At 35.6% G+C, this 23,252-nt stretch overlaps 1 protein-coding gene across 4 annotated transcripts in view; it reads right to left on the reverse strand.

Annotated features, from left to right (window-relative positions):
• Positions 1 to 23,252, reverse strand: part of ICE2 (interactor of little elongation complex ELL subunit 2) — a 65,976-nt gene that overhangs the window by 13,184 nt on the left and 29,540 nt on the right. For all 4 annotated transcript variants that reach the window (XM_013967103.2, XM_013967104.2, XM_005685696.3 and 1 more), the window contains 3 exons: positions 18,139 to 19,138; positions 17,256 to 17,431; positions 12,236 to 12,365 (listed from right to left, as the gene is read on the reverse strand). In XM_013967103.2, coding sequence (XP_013822557.1) covers positions 12,236 to 12,365; positions 17,256 to 17,431; positions 18,139 to 19,138 — 1,306 coding nt within the window. The remainder of the gene's footprint in view (positions 1 to 12,235; positions 12,366 to 17,255; positions 17,432 to 18,138; positions 19,139 to 23,252) is intronic.

A 23,252-nucleotide genomic window follows, 5' to 3' on the forward strand; every position in this document is an offset into this window, starting at 1 on the left:
CTAGGACTTCCCTGGTGGCACAGTGAATGAGGATCTGCCTGCCAATACAAGGGACACAGGTTTGATCCCCAGTCAGGGAGGATTCAAAATACTGCAAAGTAGCTAAAGCCTGTGCACCACAACTATTGAACTGCATGCGGCAACTACTGAAGCCCATGTGCTTAGAGTCTGTGCTCCGCAACAAGAGACGCTACTTAGTGAGAAGCCCGTGCACTGCAACGGAGGGACGCCCCTGCTCACCGCAGCTAGAAAAGTCCATGTGCAGCAACAAAGACCCAGCAAAACCAAAAATAAATAGATAAATAATTGAAAAAAACTGACTAAATTCTGATCCTGCCACTGATGGACTCTGTGGCATATATGAGGGTTTCTTTTTGTTCTTGTTGTTGCTGTTTTAAATAAGCAGCATCTTTCATTTTCAGCAACAAAGTCATCCTTAATAAACCCGAGGATGCTACACTGCACAACTGTGAGGATGACCGTTCATATGGAATGGACTGGGCACGCTGTCTCTTGGACGGTGTACAATGTGGAGATAATAAAAAATATTTTCTATTTTATATGTAACAGAACTCTACAACAACATTCAAAGGAGAGGACCACCTGTCAGTCTACTTACTTAACATGAATAATGTTCAGTTTTTAATTTCTTTAAAGAAAAAATAAAAGCTATAATATTTTCTTCTTGTATTCCAATGGCTTGTCTTACACACATCTAGGAAAAGTAAAATGAATAAAGTATATAAATTCTGTGGTTTGTTATCTACCATTTCCCTTCTCCTTGACTTTTTACTGTTCCTTCAACCAATTATCCAAGCCAACTTCACTCTCTAAAAAATACTTATTGAGCACCTCTGTGTGTCAGATACTGTTCCAGGTGCTTATGATATATGAATAAACAAAACAGACAGAGACAGGCCATAAATACTATGAGTAATTAAATTACATAATTTGTTAGGGGTTGCCAGAAAAAGGGAATGGGACTATATTCAGAGCCAAAACCAGGAGAAGAAAGACACCTGGAGATGTGAGTCTGGCACTGAGGGCTGCTTCTCTCTTAGGAGCACCTGTTAATCTGGAGAAAGCAACTGAGACCTAAGAGATGAACCAGAGTTTTCAATAGTCTCTCAGGATCAGAAGAACAAAAACTGGTCTATGAATTAGATAAACAAACATGCTGAGTTGGGACCCTGGCTCAGTGCTTCTCTACAAGGACTTATAGCTTCAACATGCACTGGCACACATGGATAAGATTTATTATAGCAAAAGGATACAAATAAAAGGAGAATCCCAAAAAGGAAAAGAAGAACTTTGTGGGATAAAGTTCAGAGAAAATGAGATGCAATCTTCAAAAGTCCTTTGTCGGCTTTCCATTTGGGATGATAAAAAAGCTCTGGGAAATGGACAGTGATGATGGTCACATGGCACTAGGAATGTACTTAATCATAGGCAATCATACACTAAAAACTGCACACCAGGACTTCCCTAGCAATCCAGTGGTTAAGACACTGTGCTTCCAGTGCAGGGGGCAGGAGTGAGATCCCTGATCGGGGAACTAAGAGCCCACATTCCGTGGCCATAAAATAAACAGATAATTTTTTTTTAATGTATAGTAAATTGTACCCTGGAATTGTTAAAATGGTACATTTAATGGTACAAACATTTTTCTACAATTAAAAAAAAGGCCTTTCTCACTGGAGCCACACAAGATTCACTTAATTCCTCCAGCAACATCATCTTTTTGTACCAGATAAACTTAATGAAGACTCAGCACTCAATGCTTTTATTGGGGGATGCATCATGCAGGAAACCCTCTGCCTAACACATAACAAAATTCCAGACACTCAGAAAGCAGATGTTCAGAATAAGCCATATTATTTATACAAACAGTGTAGGTACAATGAGCCCTCCTTATCAGCTAATGGATGTCTGACATCAGCGTAGAAAACTGTTTACTAGCCAAGTTCCGAGATGCTAGCAGAGAGCCAGCCTTGCAAGCAGGCTTTTCCAAAGACTGGCAATGTCAGACCATGAATGGCAACATCCCAGCAGTAAGTGGGAAACATACTGGCCTTTCTAGGGTGCAAAGCCAAGCTTCAAACCAGGTAACTCCCTGTAATTGGATTACAGTGAATCCAGATTGCTAGTGTAGTCAAGAGTAATATAGGAAGACAACACTGTAGCTTTGACATCATGTCCAGAATTTTTTATATACAGTAAAAACTGGCTCCTAATAAAGAATATTCTGACATACAATGAAGAGACATGGAATAAACAAGAAGAGAGAAAAACAACATGGCACGGAATGAAGTGTCCCTGTAAAAAGACATGTTGAAACCCTAAATTCCTACTCCCTCGAAAAGTGACTTTCCTTGGAAATAGAACTGTTGTAGATGTAATCAGCTATGATGGAAGTGAAGTTGCTCAGTTGTGTCTGAGTCTTTGAGACCTCATGGACTGTAGCCTACCAGGCTCATCTGTCCATGGGATTTTCCAGGCAATAGTACTGGAGTGGATTGCCATTTCCTTCTCCAGGGGATCTTCCCAACCCAGGGATTGAACCCAGGTCTCCCACATTGTAGACAGACGCTTAACCGTCTGAGCCACCAGAGTGGACCTTTAATTCAGTATGAATGGTATCTTTATAGGAAGAGGATAGAGACATACAGGAAAAAAGATCCTGCATGATGACAGAGGCACAGATGAAAATGATATATCTACAAACCAGTAATGCCAAGGATTGCTGGCAAACACCAAAAGGAAAAAGGGGCAACAAAGGATTCTCTCTTATAGGTCTCAGAAGGAGCGTGGCCTTTTAAAACCTTCATTTTAAACTTCCAGCCTTCAGAACTGTGAAACAAGTATCTATTGTGTTAAGCTATCCAGTTTGTGGTACTTTGTTATGGAAGCCTTATAAAATTAACACACACACAAATAATAGAAAAGACTTGCAAAGACTCTAGATAACAGAGGTATTAGATACAGACTTTAAAGCAATTTTGCCTAATACACCTAAGATGTATTCACTGTGCCTAAGACATAATTGAGACTTTTTATAGCAACGATACAAAAGAATTGCTATACAACTATACAAAAGAAATGTATAAAAAGAACCAAATGAAAAATCTAGAACTAAAAAAAAACAGTAAATGAAATTAAGGAATCGGGTGATGGGTGAAATAGTGTATTAGGGATAGCTGAAGAGGAAATTAGTAAACTAGAAGAAAATACTAAGAATCATGTATGAAGAGTCAAAAGGAGGGTAAACAGAGAAGAGCATGTAAAGCATGTTCAGAACACAGTAAGATGTAACATAATACAACCTATATCCAGAGGAGAAAGCAAATGAGGAGGACGTGATGTTTGGTGAGATAATGACTGAGAATTCTCCCAAACTGGTAAAGGTCACCAAATCACATACCAAGGAGCAATATGTTATAAAATGAGCAACATGTAAAAAGGAATATTTACAACAACAAAAGACTAACATAGGTACAATGTAGGACAATTGTTGAAAGGGGGAGAGATAAAATTTAAAGTCTGACAAAGAAAAAGAAACATATTACTTGCAAAGCAGCATAAATGGATAAACAGCTGACTTTTCAACAAAAACAAAGCCAGGAAACATGGAGTGGGTTAAGGGTAGGTTGGGCGTCTGGGGTTAGCAGATGTAACTTACTACATACAGGATGGATAAACAACAAGGTCTTATCGTATAGCACAAGGGATTATATTCAATATCCCATGATTAAAATATAATGGAAAATAATATAAAAAGAACATGTATACATATATACACACATATATATGTAGTATAACTGACATCTTGCTTTACAACAGATATTAATGCAACACTGTAAATCAAATATACTTCAATTTAAAAACAGAGCAAACATTGAACTGATAATCAGAAACTCCTCAAAAAGAAAACTCTAGGCCCGCAAGCTTCACACGTCAATTGTACCAAACATTTAAGTAAGAAATAACACTGATTTTTACAGAAATTCTACCAGATAACAGAAAAAGAGGAAACAGATCCCAAATCATTTTAAGACATAAACTTAATACCAATACCTCACAAGGAAACTTACAGGTCAATCTCACTTATAAACACAAATGGCAAGATAAATATTAATAAACTGAATCTACCAATATTTGGACAGAGGCACGGGGTCACAAAGAATTGGACATGACTGAGTGACTAACACTTTCACCAATATTTAAAGAGAGTAATATATCATGAGCAAGCTGGAATTATGGCAGGAACACAAGTTTGGATTAACATTTTAAAATTAATTAATATGATTCATCACATTAGTGGAATAAAAACGTTATACCATCATATAATCTCAATAAATACAGAGAAAATATCTGAAAATTTTTTTTTTACCTGCTCATTATTAAAATTCTTAACTAGGCATAGAAAGGAACTTCTTTCTACAAACAAAAGGAATACACAAACACCCATACAAAACACTACATAAAATGGTGAAATGTTGAAAATCTCTTCCTTTAAGATTAGACACAGACAAGGACGCCCATTATTTACCTTCTATTTGAATTCTAGGCAAAGGTAGCAAGGAATAAAAAGGTATAATGATTGTAAAGAAGAAGTAAGATGGTCATTATTTGCCGGGAACATAATCGTTTAACTTGAAAATAGAAATTATTAGAATGAGCTTAGCCAAGTTACTAAGATACAAGATCAACATACAAAATTAATAGGCAAATAAATCCTGTATTATCAGTAACAGCCTATAAGAAAATAAAATTTCAGAAATATCATTTATAACATATCAGCCAACAACAAAAATATTTAACAAAGGATGTGTGAGAACCTTACAAAGAAAATCATAAAGATATTAATAGAAATTAAAGATATAAATAGAAGAATATTTAACTAAAGTTTACAGATTGAAGGATTTGTTATTATAAAAAGCTGTTAATCTGTTCCACATTGACTGAGTCAATGCACTTCCTAACAAAAAGCCCAATCTTCCTGTTGCTGTTGGCTGAAACTGACAAGCTGATCCCCAAATCTGTAAATGCAAAGAGCCAAGAACAGCCAAGAAATTCTTGAAGAAAAACAAGTTGACACGGAACTACTCCATACTCTGTAATGACCTATATGGGAAAAGAATCTAAAAGAGAGTGGACATATGTGTCTGTGTAACCGATTCACTATGCCACACACCAGAAACACAACGCTGCAAATCAAATATACTCCAATAAAAGTTAATTAAAAATAAAAAGTTGACAAGATTTGCTTCATCAAACAGTAAAAGATTTTATAAAGCTAATGTAATTAAGACAGTGCTAAGTGTATAGCTAGAGTAATTACTCTAACTAGAGTAATTAAAACAGAATAAAGAAATAGGGAGTCCAGCTTAGATTCATGTATATAACTCAAGTAAAATGGGACAGCAGAGAATGGATAGTCTTTTTTAATAAATGGTGCTGAAAACTGGAAAAAAAAACAATATTTCATGCAAAAATAAATATCACAGAAACTGTGTATCTGGAAATTAAAAAATAATCTTAGAAAGGTTTCCAGAAGATATTATATTCATGATGCTCCTGTAAGGAACACTTGTTAAACCAGGCAGAAAAACAACACTAATCATAAAGAAAATGGCTAAATATTGGTATTTATGAAATCCAAAAGATACCATTAAGCGACTGAAAAGGCAAGAGCAGGAGAAAATTACTTGTAACATTTAAAACCAACGAAAAACTAACAAGCAAATAAACAAAAACTTGACAACAGTGATAGAGGTCTGAATAAGCAATTCACAAAAGTGAATATCCAAATGATTATTAATCATATGAAAAAGTGTCCAACTTCATAAATAACCAAGGAAAAGCAAGTTTAAAACAATAATGGGGGGGAGAGAGAAAAAAAAAAAACAATAATGAGATGTTAATAATACATACCCACCAGCGTGACTAAAATTAAACTGATAATGCCAAGTGTGGGCAAGGATGTGGAGAAGATATAACCCTCACATGCTGCTAATATAAGTGTATATTGGTATAATCATTTTGGAAAGCTTTCTGGAATTATCTAGCTGAAGTTAATGCAGCTTAAGCTATGAACCAGTAATTCCACTCTCAGGTATGTGCCCAATAGCAATACACACACATTGCTCTAACAGACACTTATGTTCATAGCTGCATTAACACAGACACAACCGAAACAGGCTCCCAGAGTTAAATGCAGAAATAAATGGTGGTATATTCTTAAAAAGGAAAATGTCGAAAAGAAAAATATTGTTATATACAACATAAGCTTCAAAAACTATTAAGCAAAAGAAGGTATAAATGAAAGAACTTTATAATTCTATCCATACAGAGCTGGTGAAAACCAAATGATTACGTTAGAAGGCGGGACACTGGTTACTAGTGGAGAAGAGGAAGAAGGCTATATAAGCAAGTGGCAAAAGATGGGTCTCTGGCAGTTTTCAGCTTCTTGATCTGGGTGTGAGTTATAGAGGTGCAGACTTTGTTATGTAATTCCTTGAGCTGTACATTTTTCACTTTTCTCTTGCATTGGCAGGTGTGTTCTTTACCACCTGGGAGGTCCTTTTCTTTTCACTTTTCTGAATGTATGTTATACTTTAAAAATAACATATACGAAAGAAAAATATTATCAAAGCAAAGGTATATGTTATAACCGACAATATTTTAGGACAGAAGTAATATTATGTAGATCTTTTTGAAAATTATGCATAGAGAAGTTCTCAGGGTTTTTTTTGTTTTAGCCTGCTTTTAATCTTTGGTTAAGAAATCCTTTTTTACTCTCATATTTTAATCTAAATTTTAGGTTAATAGCTATTTTTTTCTCAGTACAAAAATATACAAAGTATAACTTCATTGTCTTGTGGCATTTATTTTCATTAAGGAGAATGGTACTTTTATGGCATTATATTACATAATATAATATAGTGAAGGACAGGGAAGTTTGGCGTGCTGCAGTCCATGGGGTCGCAAACAGACATGACTGAGCAACTGAGCAACAACAAAAATTACATAATCGTTGTAAGAAAAAGGATTTGTGTATAGAGTCCCTGAGGTAGATACAACAAAAAATTATTATTACTATTTTGATTGCACCATGTGGCTTATGGTATCTTTTCCTCGGTCAGGGACTGGACACAGGGCCATGGCAGTGAAAGAACTGAGCTGTAACCACTGGACTGCCACAGAATTCCCTGAACAAAATGTTATTATGTCCATTACCTACAGATGAAAAAGCTGAGGACTCACAAGCTTAAATGATTTTACCCAAAGTAAAAAGAAAGCTGTAAAGTATGAAGTACTCATACACATATCTTCTGTCTCACACATTCAGCATGATTTTTACACTCCATTATAATTGAAAAGCACAGGCTGTGGAATCAGAAAACACATGGATACAAATCCCGGATTTCCCACAAACTGTAATCTTGAGCAATAAACTCTATAAGCCTCAGTTTCCTCATCTGTAAAACAGACAACACTTATTTTACAGAATAGTGAGGATTAGTAACAATGGATATACAGTCCTTGACCTACATCACATACTTCATTAATGACAGTTAGAAATACTGCTGTATTACTTTATATATAGAAAAATACTCATATACGTGTATATATATACACACAATACAGTTTCTAAGGAAAATTTTGGAGAATTTCACGTGTATTATATTATAATTTGGTTTGAGAGTGGTAGATACACAAGGAAGCAAAAGGAGAGAACAAAACAAAATACACAGCAGTATCCTAAGAGCTGTTATATTGGGAGCCTAAGAGGAGCAGACGCTAAAAGCACAAGAATAGTACAGGGAGGAAGACCAACAGAATCAAAAACCAGAATACTTGAAAAGAAAGACATTACTAACTTCAAGTGTGTTGTTCAGTTGCGAAGAGTCCAACTCTTTGTGACCCCATGAACTTCAGCATGCCAGGCTTCCTTGTCCTTCATTATCTGCTAGAGTGTGCACAACTCATGTCCATTGAATCAGTGATGCCATCCAACCATATATCATCCTCTGTCACCCTCTTCTCTTGTCCTCAGTCTTTCCCAGCGTCAGTCCTTCCAAGGAATATTCAGGGTTGATCTCCTTTAGGATTGACTGGTTTGATCTCCTTGCAGTCCAAGGGACTCTCAAGAGTCTTTCCTGACATCACAGTTCAAAGCATCAATTCTTCAGCGCTCAGCCTTCTTTATGATTCAACTCTCACATTATGTACATGACTACTAGAAAAACTGTAGTTTTGACTATAAAGACCTTTGTTGACAAAGTGATGTCTCTGCTTTTTAATATGCTGTCTAGGTTTGTCATAGCTTTTCTTCCAAGGAGCAAGAGTCTTTCAATATTGTGACTGCAGTCACCATCTGCAGTGATTTGGGAGCCCAAGAAAATGAAATCTGTCACTGCGTTTATTTTTTCCCCATCTATTTGCCATGAAGTGTATACTATAACTCATATCTAGCAAAGCATCATATAGGTAAAAACAATGTTCAATTAGCCTTTATTCAGATGTCAAAGGGAAATAATAAACACTTTTGAAGAGAGATGTATCAAATAATATTTTGTATACATCTTTTACCTCTTGACCATCTGTAGATAGGCACTCTTCTTTAAAACCACTAAGTCTACACGATGTAAGGTAGAACTACAAAACAGAGAGACTAAGTAATGAGACACACATGCTACTTTAGAGTCATACCTGATATACAACTTATTTTAATTATATTGTCATTTGAGACACCACGAGGACAAACTGACTATTACTTTCTGTTTTTATCTTATTTCCTGAAAGTAACTGTAGCAAAAATTTATTTAGGAGTCCATTCTCCTAAACTCCCTTTCTGTTGCAACATTTCTCTTAAATTAAAAGAGTAATAAAATAAAATTGTAAAAAACCTCAAAACTCACAGATGTTTTTAAAATAGTATTTTGAAACATTCACCTCCACATTAAAAAAAAAAAAACCCAAACAAAGCAAACACATCATATAAGAACACAGCATTAAGTTTCTCACCAAACAGTTTTCAAAGACACTAAATACACCACCTCATTACATCAAAATGAATGGCTTATCAGTAGATGGGATTCACTGATGATAAATAGCATGCAAGGGAATGACTACTTATGACTTTACAGAGTACAGTCGTCCCCCCTTATCCACAGGTGACACAATTTAAGAGCCTCCCAGTAGATGCCTGAAACTGACTGTACCAAACATTACATATACTGTTTTTTCCTACACATACATGCCTATAATAAAGTTTAATGTATAAATTAGGCACAGTAAGAGTTTAACAACAATAACTAATTATAAGATAGACCAATTTTAACAGTATACTATAATAAAAGATTTCTGAATGTGGTGTGTTTCTCCCTCCCTCTCTCTCAAAAATATCTTACAAATTGAATGCCTTTTCCATTTAAATTAATACTTATCTGCTCTGTGACAATAACCTTTGTGGTTTGAGGTTTGTTTTGCAGTTTGACAGCAAAACAAACATGCATTCTTTATCCTTCATAACTTCAAGACAGAAGATTCATTCTGACCATAGATCTTTGCCACACAGCATATAAATTTTCTTTCCTAATTAAGAAAAGAAAGCTGAAAACTTTCAACTTTTCACTTAAAGGAAGCAGTGTGCAGTTTCTCCTAAGCATATGCAAATTGCCAGCATCACATACTCTTGCACTTTGGGGCTGTTAAGTTAAAAAAGGGTTACTTGAAGATAAGCACTGATAACTGGGATACTACAAACTGACTAATGGGCTGGAGAGACTAGAAAAGGGGTGATTCACATCCCAGGCACTATACAAAATGGTGTGCTTTTTAAAACTTACAATTTGCTTATTTCTAGAATCGTTCATTTACTATTTCAGACCATGGTTGACTAGTTGAAGATAACTGAAACCACAGAGCAAAACTGCAATTAAGGAGTGACTATCGCTGGATCATCGAAAAAGCAAGAGAGTTCCAGAAAAACATCTATTTCTGCTCTATTGACTATGCCAAAGCCTTTGACTGTGTGGATCACAATAAACTGTGGAAAATTCTGAAAGAGATGGGAATACCAGACCACCTGACCTGCCTCTTGAGAAACCTATATGCAGATTAGGAAGCAACAGTTAGAACTGGACATGGAACACCAGACTGATTCCAAATAGGAAAAGGAGTGCGTCAAGGCTGTATATTGTCACCCTGCTTATTTAACTTATATGCAGAGTACATCATGAGAAATGCTGGGCTGGAAGAAGCACAAGGTGGAATCAAGACTGCCGGGAGAAATATCAATCACCTCAGATATACAGATGACACCACCCTTATGGCAGAAAGTGAAGAGGAGCTAAAAAGCCTCTTGATAAAAGTGAAAGAGGAGAGTGAAAAAGTTGGCTTAAAGCTCAACATTCAGAAAATGAAGATGGTGGCATCTGGTCCCATCACTTCATGGGAAATAGATGGGGAAACAGTGGAAACAGTGGCAGACTTTATTTTTGGAGGCTCCAAAATCACTGCAGATGGTGATTGCAGCCATGAAATTAAAAGACGCTTACACCTTGGAAGAAAAGTTATGACCAACATAGATAGCATATTCAAAAGCAGAGACATTACTTTGCCAACAAAGGTTCGTCTAGTCAAGGCTATGGTTTTTCCAGTGGTCATGTATGGATGTGAGAGTTGGACTGTGAAGAAAGCTGAGCACCAAAGAATTGATGCTTTTGAACTGTGGTGTTGGAGAAGACTCTTGAGAGTCCTTTGGACTGCAAGGAGATCCAACCAGTCCATTCTGAAGGAGATCAGCCCTGGGATTTCTTTGGAAGGAATGATGCTAAAGCTGAAACTCCAGTACTTGGCCACCTCATGCGAAGAGTTGACTCATTGGAAAAGACTCTGATGCTGGGAGGGATTGGGGGCAGGAGGAGGAGGGGACGACAGTGGATGAGATGGCTGGATGGCATCACGGACTCGATGGACATGAGTCTGAGTGAACTCTGGGAGTTGGTGATGGACAGGGAGGCCTAGCGTGCTGCGATTCATGGGGTCACAAAGAGTCGGACACAACTGAGAGACTGAACTGAACTGAAGAGAGAGTGAATCAATGATCTTATTAACACTCTCATAAAACATGAAGACAAAATATTAACCAAAATATAGGAAAGGTTTTCAAGTGAGTGACCTATTTTTGGATCAACCAAGAAAAGCACACTAATAAACACTTAATTGCATACCAGAAATTATGCTAAGTACTACAAGAATATAACGTTTCATCAGACTCTGACTTTAAACTAGCTATAGTGAAGTGAAAGTCGCTCAATCGTGTCTGACTCTTTGTGACCCCGTGGACAATACAGTCAATGGAATTCTCCAGGCCAGAATACTGGAGTGGGTAGCCTTTCCCTTCTCCAGGGGATCTTCCCAACCTAGGGATCGAACCCAGGTCTCCTGCATTGCAGGTGGATTCTTTACCAGCTGAGCCACAAGAAAAGCCCAATGGGAAGATAGGACAGGCTTTTAAAAAACAACAATTAAGTAGAAAGCAACAAACCATAAAAGTGGTTAAAAAAAAAAAAGGCAATGCAATGAGATATCAAAGGAAGGAAATCACATGAAGGAAGGGCAGCTTGAGATGACTCGCATGCAGTGAAATATAAGGGATGAATTGAGAAGTACAGGAGTAAAGATTTCAACAGAATGGAACAATATCAATAATGATTATCAAGTAATCCTTTGCGTGAAGTATGTTAACTGTATATGAACCCAGCCAACACAAATTAAGATCCTGCCTAACTATTCCCCTAACAAAAAACAAAACAAAGTAAATAAACTATTTTATCGAGATAATATGTGAGATTTAAAAAATAATGTCATAAATTTAAGAAAATTTCAAAAAATATATTTTAAAACCAATTATATAGCACTTTTAAAAGAAGCTTGTTAGAAAACACATCTATATTTTTTCATTATACTCCTAAATATTTTAAAAATAAAATGATTACATTAATATTCATATGCAACTAATAAGGGAATAAGAGAGAAATCAAAACATATGATAATCACTGCTCACACTCTGCTATTTAACTCTGCAGTAGAAATGTTTTAATAGAAAGAAATACTAATACAATCAGAAAACTGAAAATTTAAAGTATAGAATTTACAGATAAATTGAACTGTGTATATTTACAAAGGAATTAAAAAGGAGAACAAAGCCTCTTGTTTAACTTACCAACATAAAATGAGGAGTTGGAATGCAATAAACTTTCAGTCCATAAGCGACAGAGTTCACTTTCAGTCAGAGCTTCAACTCCATAACAAGCTTGATACTCCACTTTTGGTAGTACATAAACTGGAAATTGCTGCAATTCAAGGTTATACTCTTATAAAGCTTTATTAATTTACTATTAACAGTAAATACATTTGCCTATATAACTTAGCCACTTTTCAAAATGTTTTCAGGTAATCTTATTTCATCTTTTCAAATACAGTTGGATGTAGGCAGAAATATGGGTAGAACCCTTAGTAGACATGGGCAGTGGTGGATAAAAAAGAGATCGTGAACCAAGAGCCTCCCCTACCCCCAACCAAAATCAACATACCTCTCCATACATAAACATATTTTATTTCTGTGACTGAACATGACTGACAGGATCCTTGGAATAAACCCTGGGTTACATAACTACCCAAAGGTTTAAAACTAGAAGCTGGGAAGTCATGACTGTAATACATACTAATAATTCTCAAGAGGGTTAAAAAAAAGTATGATTTTTTTTTTTTTTTGCCTGTTTAAACCATTAGTCACATCATCTCAGGCTTAAATACTCTGAGCAGCTTGTTTTCATTCTACAAATGTATGAGCACTAGTACTTACATTAATACACATGGATGTTGCTCTCTTCATTAATACAAAAGACTTTATTCCAGACACTACGTACTTGACAAATTAGCCATTTAGTGTTTATTGGTCAGGACTGTACAGAATAAGCAAAATGACTATACCTACGATTAGTCTAAATGAGAAGGAAATCCATGCCTGTAATATAATATAATGCTAGTCATGTTCACTATGCTCATATTAACTCATTTCTGTCGAAGAAAATTCTAATCTTAATAGCAGTCTCTTCATTTCTAGCTGGCAGAGGGAAAAACACATGATTTAAGGAACTTAAAGTTATATAGCCAGTTAGTACTTGTGAGATTGGGCTTCCCTGGGGCTTCCCTGGTGGTTCAGTGGTAAGAATCCACCTGCCAACACAGGAGATGAAGATAATGCAGGTTTGATTCCTGGGTCAGGAAGATTCCCTGGAGGAGGAAATAGCAACCCACTCCAATATTCTTGCTTGGGAAATCCTATGGACAGAAGAACCTGGTGGGCTACAGTCCATGGGGTTGCAAAGAATCGGACACGACCTAGTGACTGACCAACTTCTGAAATTATACTAAGCTGTCTTTCACTTTTATACTTGAAATTACCTCATAAATGTTTCAGAATGACTGATTTTCATAAACTGGTGAATTTAGTGGGCCTAACATAATGGTGGTGTTAAGAATAATTCAAATCCAGTAAAATTTCTGTGAACAATAACTTTGGTTCATTATTACCTTTGAATATTGTAAAAGTCAAGAGCAGTGCTTCTTAAACTTCAATGCGCATGTGAATAACTATTTTAAAATAAATGTGGAATCTGAGGTGAAAACCAAGTCTATACATGTTTAACAAGCTGTTGTTCCTGGGGCCAAAGTTTGAGTAGTAAGCTCCCTACAGTGTCTCCTTAATTTAAAAAAAAATTATGATTAGGATAATATTGCTGTGTGATAAGCTGCTTCAGTTGTGACTTTTTGTGGCCCTATAGATTCTAGCCTGCCAGGCTCCTGTGTCTGTCGGATTCTCCAAGCAAGAATATTGCAGTGGGCTGCCTTGCGAAAGTCACTTAATTGTATAATAATTCTTCAGCAATTGGTAATCTGCATTTATGGTTGCTTATAGTTGCAAATAAAACCCAGAGATAAAGAAATGAAGGCTCAAAGGGTTAAGATACGTGCTCAAGGACACATAACCAGTTCACAGCAGAGTTGGAAAACGAATAACTGAGAAAGAAGATCCTCTTTTGGATCATGAATAGGTAATAGAATTAATTCAAGATTTCTTTTCAAATTAAAAAACATTACTCTTTCTGAATAAAGTACTCTGGGGGATTTTCTTTGATAATACTGTCATGTCTATAAAACTAAGTCTTGAATCTGGTATTAATTTATGTATTCTACTGCCATCTCCAGGAAGCCAAGGGAAGGAAAAGTCTGAATATTTTATCTCAGTACTCCAAAATTAAAGTGAAATTTTAAGTACAAAGTTTTCAAATTATATACATTAAACTTACTGTTTTCTTTATCCCTTAATTGTTCACTTCTAAGTAAAAGCTTCTCTTGGTTTTCTGTCTTCCAATTTATCACATAAACCTTCCAAACTTTTACATACATTCCAAAATATTTCATAGCTAGTATCCTGTCACTAGGATAGTGACATAACCTGTATCCCAATAGGTACATTTCTGTTGTTTCCTAAGATTCAAGCACCTTCAGGATACTTTTCTCTGGACCGAGAATGCCAATATAAACTTCAAGATAACTAGATCTAAGCTTTTTAATCCCTTCATAATATAACTCTTAGGAAATCTGGTTAACTGAGACAGACAATAATATAATATTAAATCATTCAGAGGTATTTTGTCTAGATTTCATAACTACATGTAGAACTCAGTAAGTTCTAGCTTCATCTTGAGTTCCAAATTAGCCTCTTTTTCATCAGTTTAGAGTGGCTGCTGTTCTAGGTTCCCCTCTGTTGTACAAGATTAAGCAGAATCTTAATGAGAAAAAATAAATGATATTGGAAACTAAAATCTCAATTACAGTAACAGAGAATTGAAGAAACAAAGGGAAAACAAAAAGAAGAAATGAGGTTCTTGGATAGCAGAAGTTGAAGAGACTTCTGAGTGTTTTAAAACTTGATCTAAACCAGCTGGTTTTTAAGAAGGAAATGCTAATGAGGATGCATTCTTACCTAACTGGAGTTTAAACACTACCACTTCAAAATTTTAACTACTGCCTCAATTTCCCTTCCCTAACACCCTCCTCTCTCCTCAAGCCTCAATTTTTTCTCACTTATTCAATATTTATTTATTGAGTTTCTATGGAACAAAACATTTGAGAAAAACAGATGACTAGGATATGATTCCGAAGGGAACATATTCTACTAAGGAATTTAAAATATGTGTACTAAACTATTACATATAATGATAGATAAAATAAGTATTTGCTGAAAAATTTAAAATTATACTCAGGGTTTGACATAATCAGAAACAGAAGGCTCCTATTTAGCTATTCTTTGGGGCTTGGTGGTTTTGATATATTTTGATGAAGAGTGAATACTCTTCTATAAGGTTTTACAAACTTCACTTTAGTCAAGTGAATGACAATGTCCTTAACAGGTTATCTCACTGAACAATTAAATCAGGGTCCAAAATATTCCTAAGCTATCCTTACTTAAGAGATCCTGACCATCAATAATTTCTACGTGTAATAAGCTGGTAGATCAGTACAGAATGGTATGGGCTCACAGAAATGATGTTAGCGTCCAAATAATCAGATAGCAGGTAAGAATGAATGAAATAAAATCTTGAAAATACAATCCAAAGCACTGATGCTATATGTATTCAAGATGTGCATGCTATGGCTATTAACTTCATCACAGTTAAGTACTGATGAGACAAGAAAAAATTAGTAAATCTTTTAATACAGAGAATACTTGTATTTATCGAAAAGGAAACTAAAATCAGACCTATAGCATTTTGTCAGTGCTATGTTTTGTCAGTCCTAATGTTCTCTTTTTAAAAACTCTCTACCATTTGTTTAATTTGAAACCAGCTGGTTTCTAAAATTTCAAGTCTGAACCAGTGATGAATACCAATTATGAGAACATTTCTTTTCTTCTTCTTTTTTTAAATTCAGTTACACCTTAATATGATAAAAGTAGTAGTCAGGGACTTGATCCACAAGGGTCAATGCTGGAACATCACAGTTCCTTAGCCCCAAACACACTGACATTCTACAGTGATCACTCAGGATTCTTAATGGGTGGCAGGTTAAACAGCAAGAAACAGAGAACATCAAAAAAGGAAGGAACTAGGACTTCCAATGTAGGGGGTGTGGGTTCAATCCCTGGTTGGGAAACTAACATTCCACATGCCTCACAGGATGGCCAAAAACATTTAAAAAAAGAAATAAAAAAATAAAAAGAAAGGGAGGAAGGCAGGGAAAAAAAGAAGGAAGAAAGGAAAGCAGGAGGAGGAAAGGAGAGGGGAAGATAAGGATGGTCGGAAGACGAAAGGAAAAGGAAGGAAGAAAAAGTGAACTATGATAAAATGGACACAACAGAAAAAATATTAAGAAACAAAGGAGAGACTTCATTATTTCTTACATAATCATTTATACCATAAAAGCTCCTCTTTACCTAAATTCATTGGTTACACACACAAAAACCGAACTAACCTGAAAGAGAACTTCAAATATCAAATATAACAGAACTGCCAAAAGAACCAATTACTCGAAGTGTAGCAAAAACTTTAACTAAGGAAAATATTTATACCAAATCCCCAAAGAAACAATAGGGGAAAAAGGAAAGAAGACATTTAGTCTTCTATCAAGCCTGGGAAGACATCCTCAAATGTTCATGAAAGCCCACCTTTCAAAATGCAAACTTCTAAAATAACTCAAAAAGATTCTCAAATAAAGAAAGAAAGGGGTGGGAGGTGGGAGGGGGGTTCAGAATTGGGAACTCATGTACACCCGTGGCTGATTCATGTCAATGTATGGCAAAACCAATACAGTATTGCAAAGGAAAATAAAGTAAAAATAAAAATTAAAAAAAAAAGAAAGAAAGGGGCCAATAAAGGAAAATTCAAATTCACACAGAAAGCTAGAACATATGTGCCAGTCTAGGTCAAGCCTATAATGGTGCCGTTTTTCACAAAGTTTACATATAGTCCATGCAAGAATGTTACCAGCACTCATGATTATTACATTCAACTAAACTTTATTAAAAGTGTTTTCAGTATTTTACTAAAAAAATCTCAACCTGAAAAAACTACTATAAGAAAGATCAATAACTTAAAATCAAACTTCAATGGCATGTTCAATATTTGCTGCCCACCTATTTATGCTACGATATCCTAACTCCCCAAGTAACAACTTACTCTTCTGATTTTCTTCCTTTTTTTAGAACGTGGTCTGGTCTCTATCCTCTGGACGCTGCATCGCACAAGTAACAACAGGTCTTGCAGGCTAAACAGCTTATAAACAAAATTTCCTTCCTGAGGAGCTACATATTCTGATGTATCTTCAACATAGTCCTGAAGTTCATATGGCAATCCTTTAAAAATAATTATATTCATCATTTTTATTTTAAACTACTTTATCCATCATAAAGTTTTATTTTAAACTACTTTATCCATCATAATCCAAGATAAAACAATTGAACTACCAGCTTTCTAGTTCCTGTGTCCATTACACTATTAGCATTTCTGTTTACTATAACTGTAACTCCAGCAAGAGCTGAAATCAAAGCTTTAAGGTTCTCTTCCTTTTATCCTACTACCCTCACAAAAATATCAGTGAGACAACGTACGAAGTAAAAAGAAGTTTTAAAAAGTAGTGTTATTCATAATAGAGACAGACCTGAGGTGCAGCCTTATATCTATTTTACAAAATGAAAAAGTACAAAACTGCAGTCTGACATCAAGAACAAGTAAATTTAGATTAATACATATTTATCATGATTTTTGACACACTTCTCTTTCATCATTTCGGCAAACCACATTATCTATAGTTTACTGGCCATTGTAAATGTTGAATAAACACAGGTTACAAAAATCAGTACAATTGTGGGTATGTTTTTGGAGTGAAGGTTTTTACACAGTCAATGATAGTTCATTTTCCAATCAAAATGAACCGTCAGTGACTACGTAAAGATCATAAATGTTATTACAAAGAGAAAGGAGGGGAATGAGGGGGGAAAAAACCTAAGGACAAGGAACAGGCAAACAGTTAATATAAAATTCTTTGTAAATATTTACTTACGTCCTTTTGGTTTCTGAAAGGCAGAAGGCCAGATAGACTTTGGCCAGCTAGAGGCATCTGACGGAGCAGAGGGTTGCTCAGAAATAGGAGGCTGTTTAGAGTTTTCTGAGTGTATTAAGGGCAATTCAGGTATTTTTCTGGAAATTGGTTTTAAGAGTTCATCCTGCATTTTTAAAATTTCTCCAACTGGATCAAATTTTTTATATACTCGTTTGATAGGTTTTTTTAAAACACATGACTCTTCAGGACTACAAGTACTATTGGTCTGGTTTCCTGTAGAAGTCTGTCCTGAGGAAGAATTTAGGCTAGCTGGTTTAGAACTTAAATTAGAACCCACTTCAGCTGTCTTTCCATTACTATTATTTTGACATTCCATATCAATGATTAAACAGTCTTCATCTGTATCACTACTGTCAAGAACTACATCTTCAGTGTTAGCTGCTTCTGATGTAACAGTCTTTTCCTTTGAATTACTGTCTGTGTTCTCTAGAACATTTACTCTTTCATCAACACTCTCCATTTCAGTGGCCATATCATTTTTATTAGAGGTTTCAATTTCCATAGAACTTTCTAATTGTAAGGGATAAGATGTTTTCAAGTCACTATCTTGCACTAAAGGCTTGTCAGAATTTGATATCTTTTCACCACATGGTATAAATCTCTGATCATCTTTACTTTTGGACTCTTCAGGGCCATTGTCTATCCTACCAGTCACCAGCTGTTTCTCCTTCTGCAACTGTTCCATCAGAATCTGAGATAAACTTCTAGAATGAGCAGAAATGTCTGGTGAAGTTGGTGCCTCAGATGTGTCTGCTGTGCTGGGGGCTGTGAGTGTTTCCGTCATGGGGGCTACTGTGGAGGTACTTGCTGGACTTGGTGACTTTGATGGTTCGGTGGTGGTTGCTCCAAAAGTTTCAAGTTCTGTGACATCATCATCAAACTCCAGATCCAAATTTTCTCGGGTCTCAATTTTTCGGCACTCGTTAACTTCATAAGATATCTTAAGAAAATATATTGGCAAACTATTAGCAACAATTCTAGGCCACCCCTCACCTATCAGTGACCCATCACAGACATAGTCCATACTCTTTAAAAGGAGAAAGAAAAGTTGAATGGCTTTGAAAGGTTCTTGCTTTGACAGAGTATTAGCAACTATTACCCTTATCTTCCCAATGAAACGTTGACGAAACACAGAAAAATTTTCCAAGTTGCTATACCATAGGAAATAGGAAATACTTGTGAACTACTACATCTCAAGAGGTATTCCCACTAACCAAAAACAGGTAGGACCTCAAAGAAGAAATGCGAGGCCAAACAGGAAGGCAGTGGATTTCCCTTCACACCCACTTTATATGCTCTTGCAGGGACTCAGGTGACCAGGAGGAAAGCCTCTTGGCACTCTAAGGAAACTGCAGCTGTGGAACTGTGGAATGCAACTGTGGAAAAGTCACCAGCCTCTAACATCAATCAGCATCTTTCTTCACAAATCCACTCAGGGAAAACAACTCTCAGCACTATGAGGAAAAATGGATAGGAAATGGTTTTACTCTATCTTGGCACATGAAGCCATTGAAGGTTATAGTTTTTATGTACTGTTTTAGTCATGGAAGAACTCCAGTTTTAATTTATTCAGGAATAAACTGTCTTGTCAAGTAGCAAAATCTCTCCTTAGGCTGGCAGAGTATTTTAGATAAACACCATGAAATTGTTTTACAGCTTAGGATTTGAGAGAAAAATATTCTGACAGCCTCAGGCAGTGAGTAAGAAAGATCCATCTGTGTAAATCACCTCTCTGAAACTCAATTTCCTCATCAGTAAAATAATGATAATAGGGTCATCATCTTAGGTTTGTTCTAAGCATTAAAAGTGCAATTATGTATAGAAAATTTCTTGGTATAGTCAATCACAGTAGTTTCTCACTAAACAATACCACATTTAGTAAAAAAAAAAAAAAATAAAGCTATACATTGTTTACGTGAGGCATTCTTACACAAAAAGGTTCAAGGAGAAACAATGGGACATGACATCAAGAAATAAAGAAAGAAGGACTAACAATATTAACTGTTAGAGAAAAGTCAATGCAAAAAGCATTGGATAGAAAAAGCAATCTTATGTTGAACAAAAGATGAAGCCCAGGAAATTCCCGGACAGCCCAGGGGTTAGGACTCTGTACTACCATTTGCCAAGGGCATGGGTTCAATCCCTGGTCAGGGAACTAACATTCCACAAGCCACATGGCTTGACTGAATTTTAAAAAAAAAACCTTAAAAGAAAAAAAATGAAATCCATGATGGATAGATAATGATTTGTGACATGCCAAATAACATTAAAATTGTCAAAACTGAAAAATAAAAGAAAAATTTGAAAGAAACAACTGTACTTGGTCAATGATACACTGTTTCTAAGTAAGTAAAGGGATGAAGAAAGTATGAATATTTAATAACTCAAACAAAGATACATCAATGACTGAAAACATACACATAGACTACAAAGATATACCTTTTCCCGCCCAAGGATCGAAGGGGTATTTCCAAAGACGGACTACAAATCAATACACAAAGAAAATATCAATAAAGTACAAACCAGAATCTACTAAGGTTGGCTGTTTAGAAGGAAATAGAATCAGAAATCATTAAGCAAAAAGTCAACGAACAATATGCATGCAAGCACTTGGAAATTTAAAACTGCCCAAACTGTTGGATAAAAGAAGAAATTAGAGTGATAATTACTGATTATTTAAAAAGCAACAAAAACAAGAAGAGTTATTAAAAATCGAAAGTATCATTCATAGCCTTTTCAAGAAATAGGTCAAGGATAATATATTCAAAATAATGAAATTTCATAAATATAAAACCAAAATTAATGAACTGAAAAATAATGCTCTCACCGCTGACAGAACAAATTTGGGTAAAATTAAAAATGGTATTTACCTGTAAATATGTGCTTATGAAAGGATTCTTCTGTTAAACATATTAATTATATCAATAAAATAAACACTTCCTTAATGTCATGAAATACCTAATCGGTGTTAAAATTTTCTAGTCTGATACATTTCTTTTTACAACTGTTTACTGGAATAAGGATCCCACCTAGATCCTGACTCTACATTTGGTTGATGTCTCTCAATTTTGTCAACAACCCCTCCCTTCAGCCCAGTTCAGTTGCTCAGTCGTACCCCTCCCTTACGCTCGGCCAGTTCCCATATCCACCAGATATTTGTAGAAGAAACTAGATCAGTTATCCTGTGGAATTTGCCACATTCTGGATTTTGCGTCCCCATGATATCACTGAACACATGCTTCCCCTACATTGCCTATTAAATGATCTAATAGCTTGATCAGATTCAGGCACATTTTAAAAAAATCTTCATATATTGTATGTGATAATGTATACCTCCCACTTCAGTCAGGAGGCTAATGATGTTTGGTTATCTTTCTTCTTGTGATACTACAATTGTTCTGTTGCTTCATCACGTGTCAACAACCTATTCTATCAAAATTCGTTACTGATCTTTTAATGATTTTAGCAGTCATTGATGATGATCACTGCCTAGATTTACTATTTCATTAGGAGCTGCAAGGTCTTTTCTGGTGGCTCAGAAGGTAAAGAATATGCCTGCAATTCAGGAAACTGGGGTTCAATCCCTGGGTCAGGAAGATCCCCTGGAGAAGGGAATGACTACCCACTCCAGTTTTCAGAATAATGACTTGATACACAAGCATCGTCTGAAGGTGACTAACACTCCTTTAAAAAGATATTACTTTAAATTCATGGATTTTAACATATTTCATATGTTTTATCTACTGCAGAGTTGTTTTTTGTGACAGTCAAGCTAACACATCTCGGGCCAACGGGAAAACCTTCAAGCATCTTTTTTACACGATTCCAGTTTTATTATAAGATTTTTGCTTCTTTGATTGGCATTTGTACCTCCTATGCTACAATTCTTGGTATCTAATACAAACATAAGTACTTGTGTGTTTTATCATACTATCTAACATGTTCAAAATAAGAACAGCAATATCATTACTAACAATGTGATTATTAAATGAAATTTAAGATTTTTTGGCAATTCCTTCTGAACATGATATAAATTTTTGGTCACTAAATTATCTGAATGACCATTTTCACTTAATATATATTGGATATCACATTATAGTTGCATACCTAGAGTTTTCTGATTCTTTCTATAGGCATACTTTGGAGATATTGTATATTTCAGTTCTAAACCACCACAATAAAGCAAATATCACCAAAAAAGTGACTCACAATTTTTTTTGTTTCCCAGGGCATATAAAGATATATTTACATTATAATCTATTAAGTGTGCAGTGACATTATGTCTTTAAAAGTATATACATCTTAATCAAGAAATACTTCACTGCTAAAAAGTGCTAACAATCATCTGAGCCTTCAGCAAGTTGTAACAGTAACATCAAAAATCACAGATCACCATAACAAATATAATTATTTTGAAATATTCGAGAATTACCAAAACGTGTCACAGTGACATGAAGTGAGAAAATGCTGTTGGAAAATGGCAATGAGTGACCTGCCTGATGCAGGGTTACCAGAAACCTTCCATTTGTAAAAACCCAAAACAGCATCTTTGAAGCACAGTAATGCAATGTGTGCCTGTAATAGTTGCATAGTAGGCTAAGACTCTGATGCTGGGAGGGATTGGGGGCAGGAGGAGAAGGGGACGACTGAGGATGAGATGGCTGGATGGCATCACGGACTCAATGGACACGAGTCTGAGTGAAGTCCGGGAGATGGTGACGGACAGGGAGGCCTGGCGTGCTGCGATTCATGGGGTCGCAAAGAGTCGGACACAACTGAGAGACTGAACTGAAGATGTAGTACAGCTTATTTAATAAATATCCTACTAAGGGACATGAGGACTGTTTCCAATAAATACCTTAGAGCTGCAATGAATATCCTGCACAAATATTTCATTCTTTTCTAGTATACCTTTGAGCTACATTTCTAAAAGTGAGAATTCTAGGGTAAACGATGAACATATTAGCTTTCCTCTGTTCTGTTCGTACATCTTTCTTCTTACAATTTTTGACTGTAGAAATGTTACAGCAATCATGTTTTTTTCCTCTAATAAC

The sequence above is a fragment of the Capra hircus genome, chromosome 10, assembly GCF_001704415.2.
Source record: "Capra hircus breed San Clemente chromosome 10, ASM170441v1, whole genome shotgun sequence".
Taxonomy (NCBI): domain Eukaryota; kingdom Metazoa; phylum Chordata; class Mammalia; order Artiodactyla; family Bovidae; genus Capra; species Capra hircus.